Consider the following 16,607-nt stretch of genomic DNA (forward strand, 5'->3'; position numbering starts at 1 on the left):
CCAAATCCATAAAGACTAGTTACCATTTTCTCACCATCGCTAAGCTGCGGCGAGCCGACATTATTATAGGGGACATTCTTACACAAATTGACTAAGTCCCACGGTAAGCTCAAGAAGGCTTGTGTTGGTTCAATGAAGCCCCCGTAGCGGGCAGATCGGAGGCCCTGGGCGCGGGGACCTCTCCTTGTGGTTACTTATAGGCTAGGAACAACGATGAACCTAAGGCCGTCCCTTGGGTGACACCGTACGTAAGTAACAAAGTTGGTATTGAAACAGTATCGAAAGCTTTTTGGAAATCCAAATTATACGTACCATCTTCTCGTCATCGCTAAGCTGCGGTGAACTAGCATGGTTGAAGGAAGCCACCGTGACGGGCAGGTCGGAGGCGCTGCTCGTATTGGGGCCCTCTGATGGGGTCCGCGGGCTCTGAGGCATGGAACCGGTGGGGTCCCGGCTGCTGGACGACTTTCTTCTATCCTTGTTGCACCATTTCCATTCGGGGTGGGCTTTGAAATGAGCCTCCTTGACCTGAGAGGAAATCATAATTCAATTCATGGACAGAAAGTAAGAAGTATTTATTACAAACAAGAAGTCAGTAACTACGCCGTTAATCAGTGTTTAAGGTAGTCAAGAATGAACTACTTTAGTCCACTTCAAGAGTTCTCACAGTTGGTCAAATTGTAATTAGCCTCATGCATGAAGTTTATATTTGAACCAAATATGTTTTATTCGGATGTTTGTTACCGTTATATCATGTTACAAATGCATTTCCGTTTTTAAATTACCATTTAATTACTTAAAATTATAAATAAAAAGTACAAAAATTTGCCCGCGAAAAGCTAGTGAGCGAAACGCTCGAAACGCCACGTGACGTCACGCGTTCGACAGATTAGTGTCATTAGTAGCAAACGTCAGTTGGGCCGCCCAACGTGTGACGTTATCACGCTCTGTCGAATTCGCGCCAAAAATTATGAGCGTTTCAACAGCTCAAAAATTTTCAACATTTTAAATATTTTTTAATAAAATAATGTTAAGGTTTACAAAAGTATTTTTATCATTTCCGGTGTTCCAACGATATAAATTATGAATCCAAAAATAAAAATAAATTCATGCATGGAGCTAATTAGATCAGTTATCTGGCGATAGGATCTTAGAGAAATCGAGAGAACTCTTCAACTATTTTAGGGACACCTATAGTGATGTGTTTGTTTTTTATAGTAACTTGTGCATTTCCTTTCTGACAGCGACATTTGGTCAAGTAGAATTGCTGACGCAGATCATAAATAGTCAATAAGAAGACAAAGTACCTCGCTAGCGAGTAGCAGTAGTTTCACCTCTGGTTTGAGCGTGTACCACCACTAGCCTAGGATCTTGCTGACGGTACAGTTGTCCTGGTTCGAGTGCCGTTGATGCACCATTTGTCGGTGCAATTTAGAGAATGATTGTGGGACTAGGTCGACTTGTGAGACCCATAATATTTAAAATAAAACATTAAACAGTACCTCGCTGGCCAGTTCGTGGTATTTCTGCTTCTCCTCTGGTTTCAGCGCGTACCACCACTCGCCTAGGATCTTGCTGACGGTGCGATTGTCCTGGTTCGGGTGCCGTTGGTGGACCATTTGTCGATGTCGCTTCGAAAATATCATGAAGGCGTTCATTGGCCGACGGATGCGGTTGTGTTCTTTCTGCAAAAAAAAAGAAATATTAGAAGCCATGAAAAAAATGATTTTGTTTCGTGTAACGGTAGGTAGGTATCGTAATATTTATTGTGAATAGACTAGCAAAAGTCTGACTTTAACCGAAGTTCAAAAATGTAAATAATAGGCACAGATCACTATCAGACTATATATAATTATTGACTGTTGGTTAATTTGGCAGGCGGCTTCCAAACATGAGGTAGGTTCATACTCTCGATGTATTTTTCCGAAAGTCCTCTTTCCGCACCACCTAGTGACTCTCTTGTCCAATGACAGGAGGTTTGTGCCCAGCAGTGGGACATTTATTAGGTTACTAGGCTGACGACAATAACTAACAGTAGACTGTAGACGGTGAAAGAGGTGCAGGAAAGAAGAGTAGCAGAAGAAAAGTCAGCATGAGAAATGAAAGATAGGTATAGCGGCCGCGAGAGACAGTCTGTGTGACAGTGGTCAGTTAGCACCTGAACTGGGTTCGATACAGGTACGTATGCATCTATCTAGGTATGTAGGTATATATATATAGTATTGCATGTCGCTCGCGCTCACCATTCAATGCGTAAGTATAGATTTATTTATATAAGAAGTACATCATTATACAGATTAGGTAAGTAAAAAAGGTATATATAGATATAAGCAAAGATAGATATAACTCCGTAATAGATGGATACAGTCTAAGAAAAAAACGTGCCTCGAAAATCAAGAAAATTTGATTCTCGTTCAGAGGGCGCTACTAGTTTTGGCCTACAGCCGTATAGATGGCGTTGACGGTTTCGTTTGTTATTTAACAATTTTAATGCATATCAGTGAAAGAACATGGGTCAAAATCATCAAAATAATTAATGCAAATAAAAAAATTTATTTATCTATATTTAAATACATTTTATCGTATTTTTACAAATCTTCAATTTTAGTTTTAAAGTGTGTCGACAGACGGCAGTGAATTTACTGGGGTTACAAAATTTACTATGACAGTACCGCTCTAGTATAAGTTACTCTATGATATAAGTATAGGAAAGTATTAGTTTTAAGTATATTTTTTAGGTTCTGTCGTGTACAAGTAACCTTCTCTTGCGGGCCGGCGGCGGGCAGCGACGACAGGCTGTGTGAGCGGCGCTTGCTGCTCTCGTCGCCGCCGCTGGGTTCCTCGCACTCAAACACCTCCTCGTCCTCTTCCGTACACATGGAAGTTATGCCGTCCACTGGAACGAAACAAATAAGGTAGTAACGATCAAAGGGTAGAGTCGGAGCGTATTTAAAGTCGAAGGAGATTGGACCTTCTATGGAGTAGTTATTTATAGTACATTACTACAGAGGCCGTGAAGTAAGGAGTTGCCGGCCGAATAGAAGGATAGTTATGAGGCCGGCAACCCCTTTTCAAGCCGAGGTATGTATAGTGCTTTTCTCAAACATGCAATGAAATAATAATACAAACATGATGATGATGATGATTGTTTCATGTCGTAATGTGATAGGTTGATGTAACAATTTTTTTATGAGTTGAAATAACTTATTAACATAAGAGATTGTTTGTTTCTAAATAAAGAAAATAAAAAAATATCAGTGAGGACTCGAGTCTTGTGACTTTAAATTTGAATAGCTCGACTCAAGTATACATTTTGTAATGGGGTTAGCCGGTCGAAATAATTAGCAGATGGCGCCAACATAGCTTGCCCTGTCAATCCCTAGAATTGTGTCAAATTTTTGTTTTTTTAATGCCCTGGATGCCAGTCCTTTAAGCCAAATCTCATAGAAAAAGGGGCAAGCTATGATGGCGCCATCTCTGCAAACCATTGACAGTTGCCAACCCCATTTGATTAACCCACCATTGTACGAGATTCCACGGTATCAATTCTAAAACTAATAACTTTATGTCGGTATCGTGTTTGGGTTTTTAAAACAGTTTTCAATATTTATTCAAATTAATCTAATTTTAGGTACACGCTAAATCAAGTATTTTTAATTTTTTATCTATTGTCAACAAATTAGAAAGACGATCAAAATTCAAACCCACAACAAAACAAGTCAAGGTCGTAAGATACTAACCGCCCTCAGTCTTGATCTCCTCCTGCTTGATGTGCGGCGTGTGCGGGGTGTGCGGTGTGTGCGGCGTGTGCGGCGTGCGCGGCGTGTGCGGCGTGTGTGGCGTGCGCGGGCTGGCGGGCGCGGGGGGTGATGACGCCGTTAGGAGCGGTACTAGGGACTGCCATGGGAACACGCCGCCACTGACGCCGCTCGTTGACACTGCAATAGGGTATTTAACTACTAGTCAAATCAGTTTCTTTTTTCGAACTGTCAAAACGATTTTGCTACTATGGAATTTATATGAAACACTAGCATGTGACGTCACAATCAAATTACCTACTCTTTATAGTTTTATGCGGGTTTTAAAATAAAAAGTGTCTAAAAATAACTGCTATCTACGTTTATCTATTAATCTTCTGGTGCTTAATTGCTTGCATGGTGTAAAATTATTTATTTTAAATACAGTCAAATACCCTATATACAATTTAACCATCGTAAGTAGCCCTGTTGGTTCCTGTATATTGTTTCCATAAAATTTTTTTAAATAAAGTTTAAGAAATTTGATTTCTTGTATTTATTTATAAAACCCATATACTTTTTAAGTTTCCAATTTATGATACATTGCTCATTTTCTATCTATTTAACTATATTTGTGACGTTTTCAATCAAAAGGACGAAAATTGCTTGTATCTTTATACGGAAAACCTGCCAGAGCGTCCTTATGGCAAGCAACAATGTGGTACCTTTTGCTTGAAAACGACACATTTAGTTATAATATTCAACATGTGGAAAATACCCTATTACCTATGATGTGAGTGTGCGGCGTGGGCGGCGGCAGCACGGGCAGCAGCTGGCTGGGCCGCACGATCACTGCGCTGCCGTTGCTGGTGTTTGATGAGCCTTATTGCAACGAGGTAAGGTCTACAATGATCAGTAGTGTGATGTTACCTATGATGTGCGTGTGCGGCGTGGGCGGCGGCAGCACGGGCAGCAGCTGGCTGGGCCGCACGATCACTGCGCTGCCGTTGCTGGTGTTTGATGAGCTTTATTGCAACGAGGTAAGGTCTACAATGATCAGTAGTGTGATGTTACCTATGATGTGAGTGTGCGGCGTGGGCGGCGGCAGCACGGGCAGCAGCTGGCTGGGCCGCACGATCACTGCGCTGCCGTTGCTGGTGTTTGATGAGCTTTATTGCAACGAGGTAAGGTCTACAATGATCAGTAGTGTGATGTTACCTATGATGTGAGTGTGCGGCGTGGGCGGCGGCAGCACGGGCAGCAGCTGGCTGGGCCGCACGATCACTGCGCTGCCGTTGCTGGTGTTTGATGAGCTTTATTGCAACGAGGTAAGGTCTACAATGATCAGTAGTGTGATGTTACCTATGATGTGAGTGTGCGGCGTGGGCGGCGGCAGCACGGGCAGCAGCTGGCTGGGCCGCACGATCACTGCGCTGCCGTTGCTGGTGTTTGATGAGCTTTATTGCAACGAGGTAAGGTCTACAATGATCAGTAGTGTGATGTTACCTATGATGTGAGTGTGCGGCGTGGGCGGCGGCAGCACGGGCAGCAGCTGGCTGGGCCGCACGATCACTGCGCTGCCGTTGCTGGTGTTTGATGAGCTTTATTGCAACGAGGTAAGGTCTACAATGATCAGTAGTGTGATGTTACCTATGATGTGAGTGTGCGGCGTGGGCGGCGGCAGCACGGGCAGCAGCTGGCTGGGCCGCACGATCACTGCGCTGCCGTTGCTGGTGTTTGATGAGCTTTATTGCAACGAGGTAAGGTCTACAATGATCAGTAGTGTGATGTTACCTATGATGTGAGTGTGCGGCGTGGGCGGCGGCAGCACGGGCAGCAGCTGGCTGGGCCGCACGATCACTGCGCTGCCGTTGCTGGTGTTCACCTGCTGAACACCTCACATATACACCACATATGTTACAAGAGGTCTCTATTGTTTCCCATATAGTTTTAAGTCATAATGTATTGTTTGTACACATTTTCGTTAGTCATAATTTGGTTGTTCTCAGAAACGCGTAACTTTTCAGGATTGCCATAAAACAAACCTAACCTAACCTTGTTGTTATGTATAGACAATGGGGGTAGGTTTTGACATTTGGGTACAAAGTGGGGTAGTTGTGAAAAGTCAGTCTGTCAACGCGAACCTGACCCATGCCAGTGTCTGGACCCCTAAACTGTGAGTTATATTACTTGTTTTATGGCAATCCTGAAAAGTTACGCGTTTCTGAGAACAACCAAATTATGACTAACGAAAATGTGGACAAACAATACATTATGACTTAGAAACTTTATGAGAAACAGTAGAGACCCATAAAAGGTAATATTGAGTTTGAAATAAAGGTTTACATTCACCTGCTAGGTAGTTAACGTCAGAGATATAAATTAAGTACAGTATTTTATTACATTATAATTGAAATAAGTTTCGATTCCGGTTTTTAGGTCACATATCCACGCCTTTTTTATGAAAAGCCCTATAAACATCTCGGCCGGAATAGATTGAAATTGTCAGCATTTACCTATCACCTCTCACTCAGTGCTGACGGTCGTCGGTATAACACTGGTCGGTATTCCCCTATTTTCCAGCCTTTGTAATAAATAATAATGCAACATTTGCCATGCTTTGCATTTACAATGTTTGCCATATTTCTCGCCTGAAACACAGGGTACCCTAGTTCAGGCACATGTAAAACGTCACTATTTTGTAAGTCTTTGTTTTGCATGAATGTAAGCATGCCACGTTTTTAGAATAAATTATGTTATGTTTATGTTATTTCAAGGGTTAGAGAAATGTTATTTTGACTTACATGATCCCCGTTATCCAGGGGTCTGTGTTGGTCGTGGTCGGAGTCATTGTTGTTGATGTTTATGTTCATATGTTGCGCTAACTGATGTGTTTTCTGTTCAATCTGAAAACAAACATTTCCGTTAATTAAGTTTCAACTGCAGAACGCTCGCATATATTGAAACTACTTCCGTGAAACTGATTTGAGCATGCATGACACTTTATGTAAATCCCGCTTTACAAAGAAAATGCTTACAATAAGAAGCTTGATGAACTCACTTGGACAGTCTCAGCCGGCTCGTTTTTTATGAACACGAATTTCTTCTCGTTTGTGGCTTGCGGTATGACATACAGCCTTGCTTGGAGTGGCGCGGGCTTCATCACTCGCGTCTCCGTCGTCTCGGGACGTGTTTCTAGCCTCACGTGCTCTCGCTGAAATCAATTATTAATTTGTAACATTTTCAAAAGGTAACTTTAATTTCAACAGGTACATTAGGGTCAATATCATCTCTCTCTCTCTCTTTAGCCCATTTCTACCCTTTGGGTATAAACCTTATAATAAGAACGTAAATCATAATGTACAAACCTGATCTTCCTCCTCATAACTCCTCACGAAATTCACATGATTATTCATAGTAGGCGACTCCTCCCGCCTATAATCATGTATACCGTTCCTCAACAACGGTTGAGCCCGATATATATGCTCCAAGTCTATCCCATTCGACGTCGGTATGGTCCTATGCATCACCAGGTTATGCGGTATCTCGTCCAGCTTCGTCGTGCGGATGTTGGCTATGCTTGTCTAAAAGTTTTGCCAGTTGAGGGTACTCAGGTTGAGAGATATGCTGGAGGGGAGGTTGAGCGATGCATAGAAATGTTGGGAAATAACCGGCGGCAGGTTTTGCCCAGCAGTGAGAAGCTAAAATAGGCTAGGAATAAGAAAGTAAATCATAATGTACAAACCTGATCTTCCTCCTCATAACTCCTCACGAAATTCACATGATTATTCATAGTAGGCGACTCCTCCCGCCTATAATCATGTATACCGTTCCTCAACAACGGTTGAGCCCGATATATATGCTCCAAGTCTATCCCATTCGACGTCGGTATGGTCCTATGCATCACCAGGTTATGCGGTATCTCGTCCAGCTTCGTCGTGCGGATGTTGGCTATGCTTGTCTAAAAGTTTTGCCAGTTGAGGGTACTCAGGTTGAGAGATATGCTGGAGGGGAGGTTGAGCGATGCATAGAAATGTTGGGAAATAACCGGCGGCAGGTTTTGCCCAGCAGTGAGAAGCTAAAATAGGCTAGGAATAAGAAAGTAAATCATAATGTACAAACCTGATCTTCCTCCTCATAACTCCTCACGAAATTCACATGATTATTCATAGTAGGCGACTCCTCCCGCCTATAATCATGTATACCGTTCCTCAACAACGGTTGAGCCCGATATATATGCTCCAAGTCTATCCCATTCGACGTCGGTATGGTCCTATGCATCACCAGGTTCGCCGTGCGGATGTTGGCTATGCTTGTCTTTATGCATGGACAGTTGAGGGTGCTCAGGTTGAGAGATATGCTGGAGGGGAGGCTGAGGCTGGTTTGAATGGGCGAGTTGAGTGTTGCACGGAAATGTTGGGAAATAACCGGCGGCAGGGTTTGCCCAGCAGTGAGAAACTAAAATGCTAATAATAGGAAACTAATTCATAATGTACAAACCTGATCTTCATCCTCATAACTCCTCACAAAATTCGCATGATTATTCATAGTAGGCGACTCCTCCCGCCTATAATCATGTATACCGTTCCTCAACAACGGTTGAGCCCGATATATATGCTCCAAGTCTATCCCATTCGACGTCGGTATGGTCCTATGCATCACCAGGTTATGCGGTATCTCGTCCAGCTTCGCCGTGCGGATGTTGGCTATGCTTGACTGTAAGCTTTGCCCGTTGAGGGAGCTCAGGTTGAGAGATATGCTGGAGGGGAGGCTGAGGCTGGGTACGGGCGAGTTGAGCGAGTTCTGGATGGAGCTTTGGATGTTGAGGCCGGAGGTTTGGACGCCGATCACGTTGGGTTGGCTGATGCTGTTTGTTTGGATGGTCGTGGTTCCGTTGCGGTTTTCCACCTGGGAATGTCAGTTTAGTTGTAGTAAATTGAATAACAAATAAGAGATAGCATTGTAATTTTTTTAATAAACTGACTGACTTTTTAATCGAACTGGGCAGTTTTAATTAGAATGAGAATTTCAACGAATTTTATTTAGGTCAATGTCACTAATATATTATTTACCGGTAAGAGCGTGCGACTTGCAATCCGGAAGTCGCGGGTTTAAACCCCGGCTCGTACCAATGAGTTTTTCGAAACTTAAGTACGAAAAATCATTTGATATTTACCAGTCGCTTTTCGGTGAAGGAAAACATCGTGAGGAAACCGCACTAATCCCAATAAGACCTAGGTTACCCTCTGGGTTGCAAGGTCAGAATGCAGTCGCTTTCGTAAAAACTAGTGCCTACGCCAATTCTTGGGATTAGTTGCCAAGCAGAACCAGGCTCCCATGAGCCGTGGCAAAATGCCGGGATAACGCGAGAGATGATCATCAGAAAAGTGCACATATCAAATAAACTAGCACAAATTTTGGATATCTGTTAAATCATTGGAATCCGTTTCCTTTTCCAGGGCCAGATTATACGGAATTTGGCACATCGCGGGTCTGATAGGTTCAGCCAGTGAACCGTAGTGTGGACACCCCTGGTTGGTCGGTTCATTCATTTGCTGCAAGTACCTGGTAATGGTAAGTAGGAGCCGGTGATACTCTTATGACGCTGGTAGCCACGCTGTTGACGGGCGGACTCACTCTGCCCGGCCGAACCAGTTCCGGCCTGTGAAAATAGTACAAAACGTCAACGCCATCTAGCCGAGAATGGGCCAAAGGTGGTAGCGCCATCTATGCGAGTATCAATTTTTCTTGATTTTCGAGGCACGTTTTTTCCTTATCACTTTATTAATTACATTGCGACATCTTAGAATCGTCTGCGTCTTAATATTTATTTTTCTACTCGTCGAGTATAATCTGTGTATTACAACTTCATATGCAACACTACAACCTTACTCTTTTCAACGTTGGATAGTCTATGGCACTTCCGACTCAAGCATAAGAATTTTATCGATACGGTTTAGTCAAGTATAAAAATTTTGAAAATAGAACTTCATACATTTCGATAAAATATTTCTTGTTTAAGGAGACTCGATTCAATGCAAATTAGCCTACGCTGTGTCGCATCTGCTTTGGTTGGCCAACAAAAACATTTTATTCTATGTTGGAGTAGAAACAATTGCTTCATAAGTCAGAAACGCGCATGTGACACCCTTCATATAGCAACATTCATACCCTACGAAAACCGCTTAGCGTTGCTTGTTAGTCTCCATAGGCTACGGTGGCCAAAATCGAGAAAAAAATTGTCTTAAGATTGAATTTAGCAAGGAGCAGGTACCAGGGCCTCATGAGTTACGAGTACGAGGAGGTGTCGTTGACCAACCCGCCGGGGGCGCTAGGCCCGGCGGCCGGGGCGCGTACGAGTATGAAGGTATCGCGGGCTGCGGCAGCTCGCGTATAGCTGTATACTTTTGGTTTGTTTACCTATATGATTCTACTAGTTGAAAGTTTAATTTTTTTGTCTCGTAGAAAAAGTATTGTATACAATAGTGATATAATCAAGCTTTTCAATCTCGTACCTTAACTTAAGCAACTCAGCAAGCTTCGTTGCTTAAACACGGTACTCGACTGAAAAGCTCTCTATTATATCACGATTGCATAAAATACTATTAACGCAGATTTTTGTGCCACTTCGTATAATGTCACAGTGACAATATCTGATCCCTGACCTGATGAGATGCGGGTAGGGAGCGGCGTGGTGCGGGGGCGGCGCGCGGGGCGGCTGCGGCGAGGAGATGGGCACGAACACGTTGCTGTGTGGGGTCCTGACCTGATGAGATGCGGGTAGGGGGCGGTGTGGTGCGGGAGCGGCGCGCGGGGCGGCTGCGGCGAGGAGATGGGCACGAACACGTTGCTGTGTGGGGTCCTGACCTGATGAGATGCGGGTAGGGGGCGGTGTGGTGCGGGGGCGGCGCGCGGGGCGACTGCGGCGAGGAGATGGGCACGAACACGTTGTTGTGTGGGGTCCTGACCTGATGAGATGCGGGTAGGGGGCGGCGTGGTGCGGGGGCGGCGCGCGGGGCGGCTGCGGCGAGGAGATGGGCACGAACACGTTGCTGTGTGGGGTCCTGACCTGATGAGATGCGGGTAGGGGGCGGCGTGGTGCGGGGGCGGCGCGCGGGGCGGCTGCGGCGAGGAGATGGGCACGAACACGTTGCTGTGTGGGGTCCTGACCTGATGAGATGCGGGTAGGGGGCGGTGTGGTGCGGGAGCGGCGCGCGGGGCGGCTGCGGCGAGGAGATGGGCACGAACACGTTGCTGTGTGGGGTCCTGACCTGATGAGATGCGGGTAGGGAGCGGCGTGGTGCGGGGGCGGCTGCGGCGAGGAGATGGGCACGAACACGTTGCTGTGTGGGGTCCTGACCTGATGAGATGCGGGTAGGGGGCGGTGTGGTGCGGGAGCGGCGCGCGGGGCGGCTGCGGCGAGGAGATGGGCACGAACACGTTGCTGTGTGGGGTCCTGACCTGATGAGATGCGGGTAGGGGGCGGTGTGGTGCGGGCGCGGCGCGCGGGGCGACTGCGGCGAGGAGATGGGCACGAACACGTTGCTGTGTGGGGTCCTGACCTGATGAGATGCGGGTAGGGGGCGGCGTGGTGCGGGGGCGGCGCGCGGGGCGGCTGCGGCGAGGAGATGGGCACGAACACGTTGCTGTGTGGGGTCCTGACCTGATGAGATGCGGGTAGGGGGCGGCGTGGTGCGGGGGCGGCGCGCGGGGCGGCTGCGGCGAGGAGATGGGCACGAACACGTTGCTGTGTGGGGTCCTGACCTGATGAGATGCGGGTAGGGGGCGGTGTGGTGCGGGAGCGGCGCGCGGGGCGGCTGCGGCGAGGAGATGGGCACGAACACGTTGCTGTGTGGGGTCCTGACCTGATGAGATGCGGGTAGGGGGCGGCGTGGTGCGGGGGCGGCGCGCGGGGCGGCTGCGGCGAGGAGATGGGCACGAACACGTTGCTGTGTGGGGTCCTGACCTGATGAGATGCGGGTAGGGGGCGGTGTGGTGCGGGAGCGGCGCGCGGGGCGGCTGCGGCGAGGAGATGGGCACGAACACGTTGCTGTGTGGGGTCCTGACCTGATGAGATGCGGGTAGGGGGCGGCGTGGTGCGGGGGCGGCGCGCGGGGCGGCTGCGGCGAGGAGATGGGCACGAACACGTTGCTGTGTGGGGTCCTGACCTGATGAGATGCGGGTAGGGGGCGGCGTGGTGCGGGGGCGGCGCGCGGGGCGGCTGCGGCGAGGAGATGGGCACGAACACGTTGCTGTGTGGGGTCCTGACCTGATGAGATGCGGGTAGGGGGCGGTGTGGTGCGGGAGCGGCGCGCGGGGCGGCTGCGGCGAGGAGATGGGCACGAACACGTTGCTGTGTGGGGTCCTGACCTGATGAGATGCGGGTAGGGGGCGGCGTGGTGCGGGGGAGGCGCGCGGGGCGGCTGCGGCAAGGAGATGGGCACGAACACGTTGCTGTGTGGGGTCCTGACCTGATGAGATGCGGGTAGGGGGCGGCGTGGTGCGGGGGCGGCGCGCGGGGCGGCTGCGGCGAGGAGATGGGCACGAACACGTTGCTGTGTGGGGTCCTGACCTGATGAGATGCGGGTAGGGGGCGGCGTGGTGCGGGGGCGGCGCGCGGGGCGGCTGCGGCGAGGAGATGGGCACGAACACGTTGCTGTGTGGGGTCCTGACCTGATGAGATGCGGGTAGGGGGCGGCGTGGTGCGGGGGCGGCGCGCGGGGCGGCTGCGGCGAGGAGATGGGCACGAACACGTTGCTGTGTGGGGTCCTGACCTGATGAGATGCGGGTAGGGGGCGGCGTGGTGCGGGGGCGGCGCGCGGGGCGGCTGCGGCGAGGAGATGGGCACGAACACGTTGCTGTGTGGGGTCCTGACCTGATGAGATGCGGGTAGGGGGCGGCGTGGTGCGGGGGCGGCGCGCGGGGCGGCTGCGGCGAGGAGATGGGCACGAACACGTTGCTGTGTGGGGTCCTGACCTGATGAGATGCGGGTAGGGGGCGGCGTGGTGCGGGGGCGGCGCGCGGGGCGGCTGCGGCGAGGAGATGGGCACGAACACGTTGCTGTGTGGGGTCCTGACCTGATGAGATGCGGGTAGGGGGCGGCGTGGTGCGGGGGCGGCGCGCGGGGCGGCTGCGGCGAGGAGATGGGCACGAACACGTTGCTGTGTGGGGTCCTGACCTGATGAGATGCGGGTAGGGGGCGGCGTGGTGCGGGGGCGGCGCGCGGGGCGGCTGCGGCGAGGAGATGGGCACGAACACGTTGCTGTGTGGGGTCCTGACCTGATGAGATGCGGGTAGGGGGCGGCGTGGTGCGGGGGCGGCGCGCGGGGCGGCTGCGGCGAGGAGATGGGCACGAACACGTTGCTGTGTGGGGTCCTGACCTGATGAGATGCGGGTAGGGGGCGGCGTGGTGCGGGGGCGGCGCGCGGGGCGGCTGCGGCGAGGAGATGGGCACGAACACGTTGCTGTGTGGGGTCCTGACCTGATGAGATGCGGGTAGGGGGCGGCGTGGTGCGGGGGCGGCGCGCGGGGCGGCTGCGGCGGGAGATGGGCACGAACACGTTGCTGTGTGGGGTCCTGACCTGATGAGATGCGGGTAGGGGGCGGTGTGGTGCGGGAGCGGCGCGCGGGGCGGCTGCGGCGAGGAGATGGGCACGAACACGTTGCTGTGTGGGGTCCTGACCTGATGAGATGCGGGTAGGGGGCGGCGTGGTGCGGGGGCGGCGCGCGGGGCGGCTGCGGCGAGGAGATGGGCACGAACACGTTGCTGTGTGGGGTCCTGACCTGATGAGATGCGGGTAGGGGGCGGCGTGGTGCGGGGGCGGCGCGCGGGGCGGCTGCGGCGAGGAGATGGGCACGAACACGTTGCTGTGTGGGGTCCTGACCTGATGAGATGCGGGTAGGGGGCGGCGTGGTGCGGGGGCGGCGCGCGGGGCGGCTGCGGCGAGGAGATGGGCACGAACACGTTGCTGTGTGGGGTCCTGACCTGATGAGATGCGGGTAGGGGGCGGCGTGGTGCGGGGGCGGCGCGCGGGGCGGCTGCGGCGAGGAGATGGGCACGAACACGTTGCTGTGTGGGGTCCTGACCTGATGAGATGCGGGTAGGGGGCGGCGTGGTGCGGGGGCGGCGCGCGGGGCGGCTGCGGCGAGGAGATGGGCACGAACACGTTGCTGTGTGGGGTCCTGAACTAATGAGATGCGGGTAGGGGGCGGCGTGGTGCGGGGGCGGCGCGCGGGGCGGCTGCGGCGAGGAGATGGGCACGAACACGTTGCTGTGTGGGGTCCTGACCTGATGAGATGCGGGTAGGGGGCGGCGTGGTGCGGGGGCGGCGCGCGGGGCGGCTGCGGCGAGGAGATGGGCACGAACACGTTGCTGTGTGGGGTCCTGACCTGATGAGATGCGGGTAGGGGGCGGCGTGGTGCGGGGGCGGCGCGCGGGGCGGCTGCGGCGAGGAGATGGGCACGAACACGTTGCTGTGTGGGGTCCTGACCTGATGAGATGCGGGTAGGGGGCGGCGTGGTGCGGGGGCGGCGCGCGGGGCGGCTGCGGCGAGGAGATGGGCACGAACACGTTGCTGTGTGGGGTCCTGACCTAATGAGATGCGGGTAGGGGGCGGCGTGGTGCGGGGGCGGCGCGCGGGGCGGCTGCGGCGAGGAGATGGGCACGAACACGTTGCTGTGTGGGGTCCTGACCTGATGAGATGCGGGTAGGGGGCGGCGTGGTGCGGGGGCGGCGCGCGGGGCGGCTGCGGCGAGGAGATGGGCACGAACACGTTGCTGTGTGGGGTCCTGACCTGATGAGATGCGGGTAGGGGGCGGCGTGGTGCGGGGGCGGCGCGCGGGGCGGCTGCGGCGAGGAGATGGGCACGAACACGTTGCTGTGTGGGGTCCTGACCTGATGAGATGCGGGTAGGGGGCGGCGTGGTGCGGGGGCGGCGCGCGGGGCGGCTGCGGCGAGGAGATGGGCACGAACACGTTGCTGTGTGGGGTCCTGACCTGATGAGATGCGGGTAGGGGGCGGCGTGGTGCGGGGGCGGCGCGCGGGGCGGCTGCGGCGAGGAGATGGGCACGAACACGTTGCTGTGTGGGGTCCTGACCTGATGAGATGCGGGTAGGGGGCGGCGTGGTGCGGGGGCGGCGCGCGGGGCGGCTGCGGCGAGGAGATGGGCACGAACACGTTGCTGTGTGGGGTCCTGACCTGATGAGATGCGGGTAGGGGGCGGCGTGGTGCGGGGGCGGCGCGCGGGGCGGCTGCGGCGAGGAGATGGGCACGAACACGTTGCTGTGTGGGGTCCTGACCTGATGAGATGCGGGTAGGGGGCGGCGTGGTGCGGGGGCGGCGCGCGGGGCGGCTGCGGCGAGGAGATGGGCACGAACACGTTGCTGTGTGGGGTCCTGACCTGATGAGATGCGGGTAGGGGGCGGCGTGGTGCGGGGGCGGCGCGCGGGGCGGCTGCGGCGAGGAGATGGGCACGAACACGTTGCTGTGTGGGGTCCTGACCTGATGAGATGCGGGTAGGGGGCGGCGTGGTGCGGGGGCGGCGCGCGGGGCGGCTGCGGCGAGGAGATGGGCACGAACACGTTGCTGTGTGGGGTCCTGACCTGATGAGATGCGGGTAGGGGGCGGCGTGGTGCGGGGGCGGCGCGCGGGGCGGCTGCGGCGAGGAGATGGGCACGAACACGTTGCTGCGCAGCGCCGCGCCGGCCGGCGAGCCCGAGGGGGACGGCCCGGGGCTGCCGGACCGAGAACTGCCGAGTGACACTGCAACAAATGTAAGCTTTTATTTACCATTATGTTCTAGGTGATATGGTTCAAATTTCAATGGCAACGCCGGCAAATGCCACACTATGACCACAGCGCTATACAGTAGCCAAGCTTCATAGAAACAAATATATTGAAAACCTGATTCTCACAGATCCTGGTGTTTTTTGGTTCTTTCAACTCAGAATCACTAGCATATTCAATCCTGATGAAAAAAAAAATATCCCAAAAATTTGTAAGAAAACTGTACATTCCACTACGTCACCGTCACGCACATACAAGTGAAAAAAAAAAAACATTCACGCTAAAACGTGACGTAATGGAATGGACATTTCGAGATATCTTTTTTTAATGGTAGGATGGAGAGTGCTGTCGATTCTGAGTAGAATCAGCCCAAGAATGTCCCGATTTCAAAGAATCAGGTTTTCAATATTTATTTTAAAACGCCCAAAAACTTCATCTTGTCTTACAATTAATTTATAAATAGTAATACATCCACAACAAGTACGAGGAAATTTATTATACCAAAAATATCTCTAAGAAATAAATATAAGTGGATTTTTACCCAGCATATTTGCCGCCTCAGTTTCATCCGGGTCAAAACGGCCGGCCACGTGTCGGTAGCTGGGCGGAGTCGTGTCGGACTCGCGGGATGTCTCGTCGCCTTCCACGCCTGTGCCGCTCGATGAGAGGGACTTACTGCTGCTTCTGTAACAAGGCCGTTATATTTACATAAATATAGTAGTGGTCTGTGGAGCTTACTTTCTCCATAGCAGTGTAATACTAATCACTTTGTTTAAAAAAAAAACCAGCCAAGTGCGAGTCGGACTCACACACGAAGGGTTCCGTACCATTAACTATAAAAACGGTCACCCACCCAAGTACTGACCCCGCCCGACGTTGCTTAACTTCGGTCAAAAATCACGTTTGTTGTATGGGAGCCCCACTTAAATCTCAATTTTATTCTGTTTTTAGTATTTGTTGTTATAGCGGCAACCGAAATACATCATCTGTGAAAATTTCAGCTGTCTAGCTATCACAGATCACGAGATACAGCCTGGTGACAGACGGACAGACAAAGTTCAAAGTGTTTTTATTTGTGAGTATAT

The 16,607-nt window shown here is 51.9% G+C and overlaps 1 protein-coding gene across 1 annotated transcript in view; it reads right to left on the reverse strand.

Moving 5' to 3' along the window:
* Positions 1-16,607, reverse strand: part of LOC134753912 (protein capicua homolog) — a 70,941-nt gene that overhangs the window by 23,979 nt on the left and 30,355 nt on the right. Inside the window, exons 8-19 of the mRNA XM_063689916.1 lie at positions 16,064-16,206; positions 15,339-15,498; positions 9,303-9,399; positions 8,234-8,645; positions 7,712-7,723; positions 6,799-6,947; positions 6,542-6,643; positions 5,532-5,622; positions 3,741-3,938; positions 2,760-2,896; positions 1,503-1,685; positions 313-528 (exon numbers count right to left, since the gene is read on the reverse strand). Of these exons, the coding sequence (XP_063545986.1) occupies positions 313-528; positions 1,503-1,685; positions 2,760-2,896; positions 3,741-3,938; positions 5,532-5,622; positions 6,542-6,643; positions 6,799-6,947; positions 7,712-7,723; positions 8,234-8,645; positions 9,303-9,399; positions 15,339-15,498; positions 16,064-16,206 (1,900 nt within the window). The remainder of the gene's footprint in view (positions 1-312; positions 529-1,502; positions 1,686-2,759; positions 2,897-3,740; positions 3,939-5,531; positions 5,623-6,541; positions 6,644-6,798; positions 6,948-7,711; positions 7,724-8,233; positions 8,646-9,302; positions 9,400-15,338; positions 15,499-16,063; positions 16,207-16,607) is intronic.

The sequence above is a fragment of the Cydia strobilella genome, chromosome 1 (assembly GCF_947568885.1).
Source record: "Cydia strobilella chromosome 1, ilCydStro3.1, whole genome shotgun sequence".
In the NCBI taxonomy this organism is placed as follows: domain Eukaryota; kingdom Metazoa; phylum Arthropoda; class Insecta; order Lepidoptera; family Tortricidae; genus Cydia; species Cydia strobilella.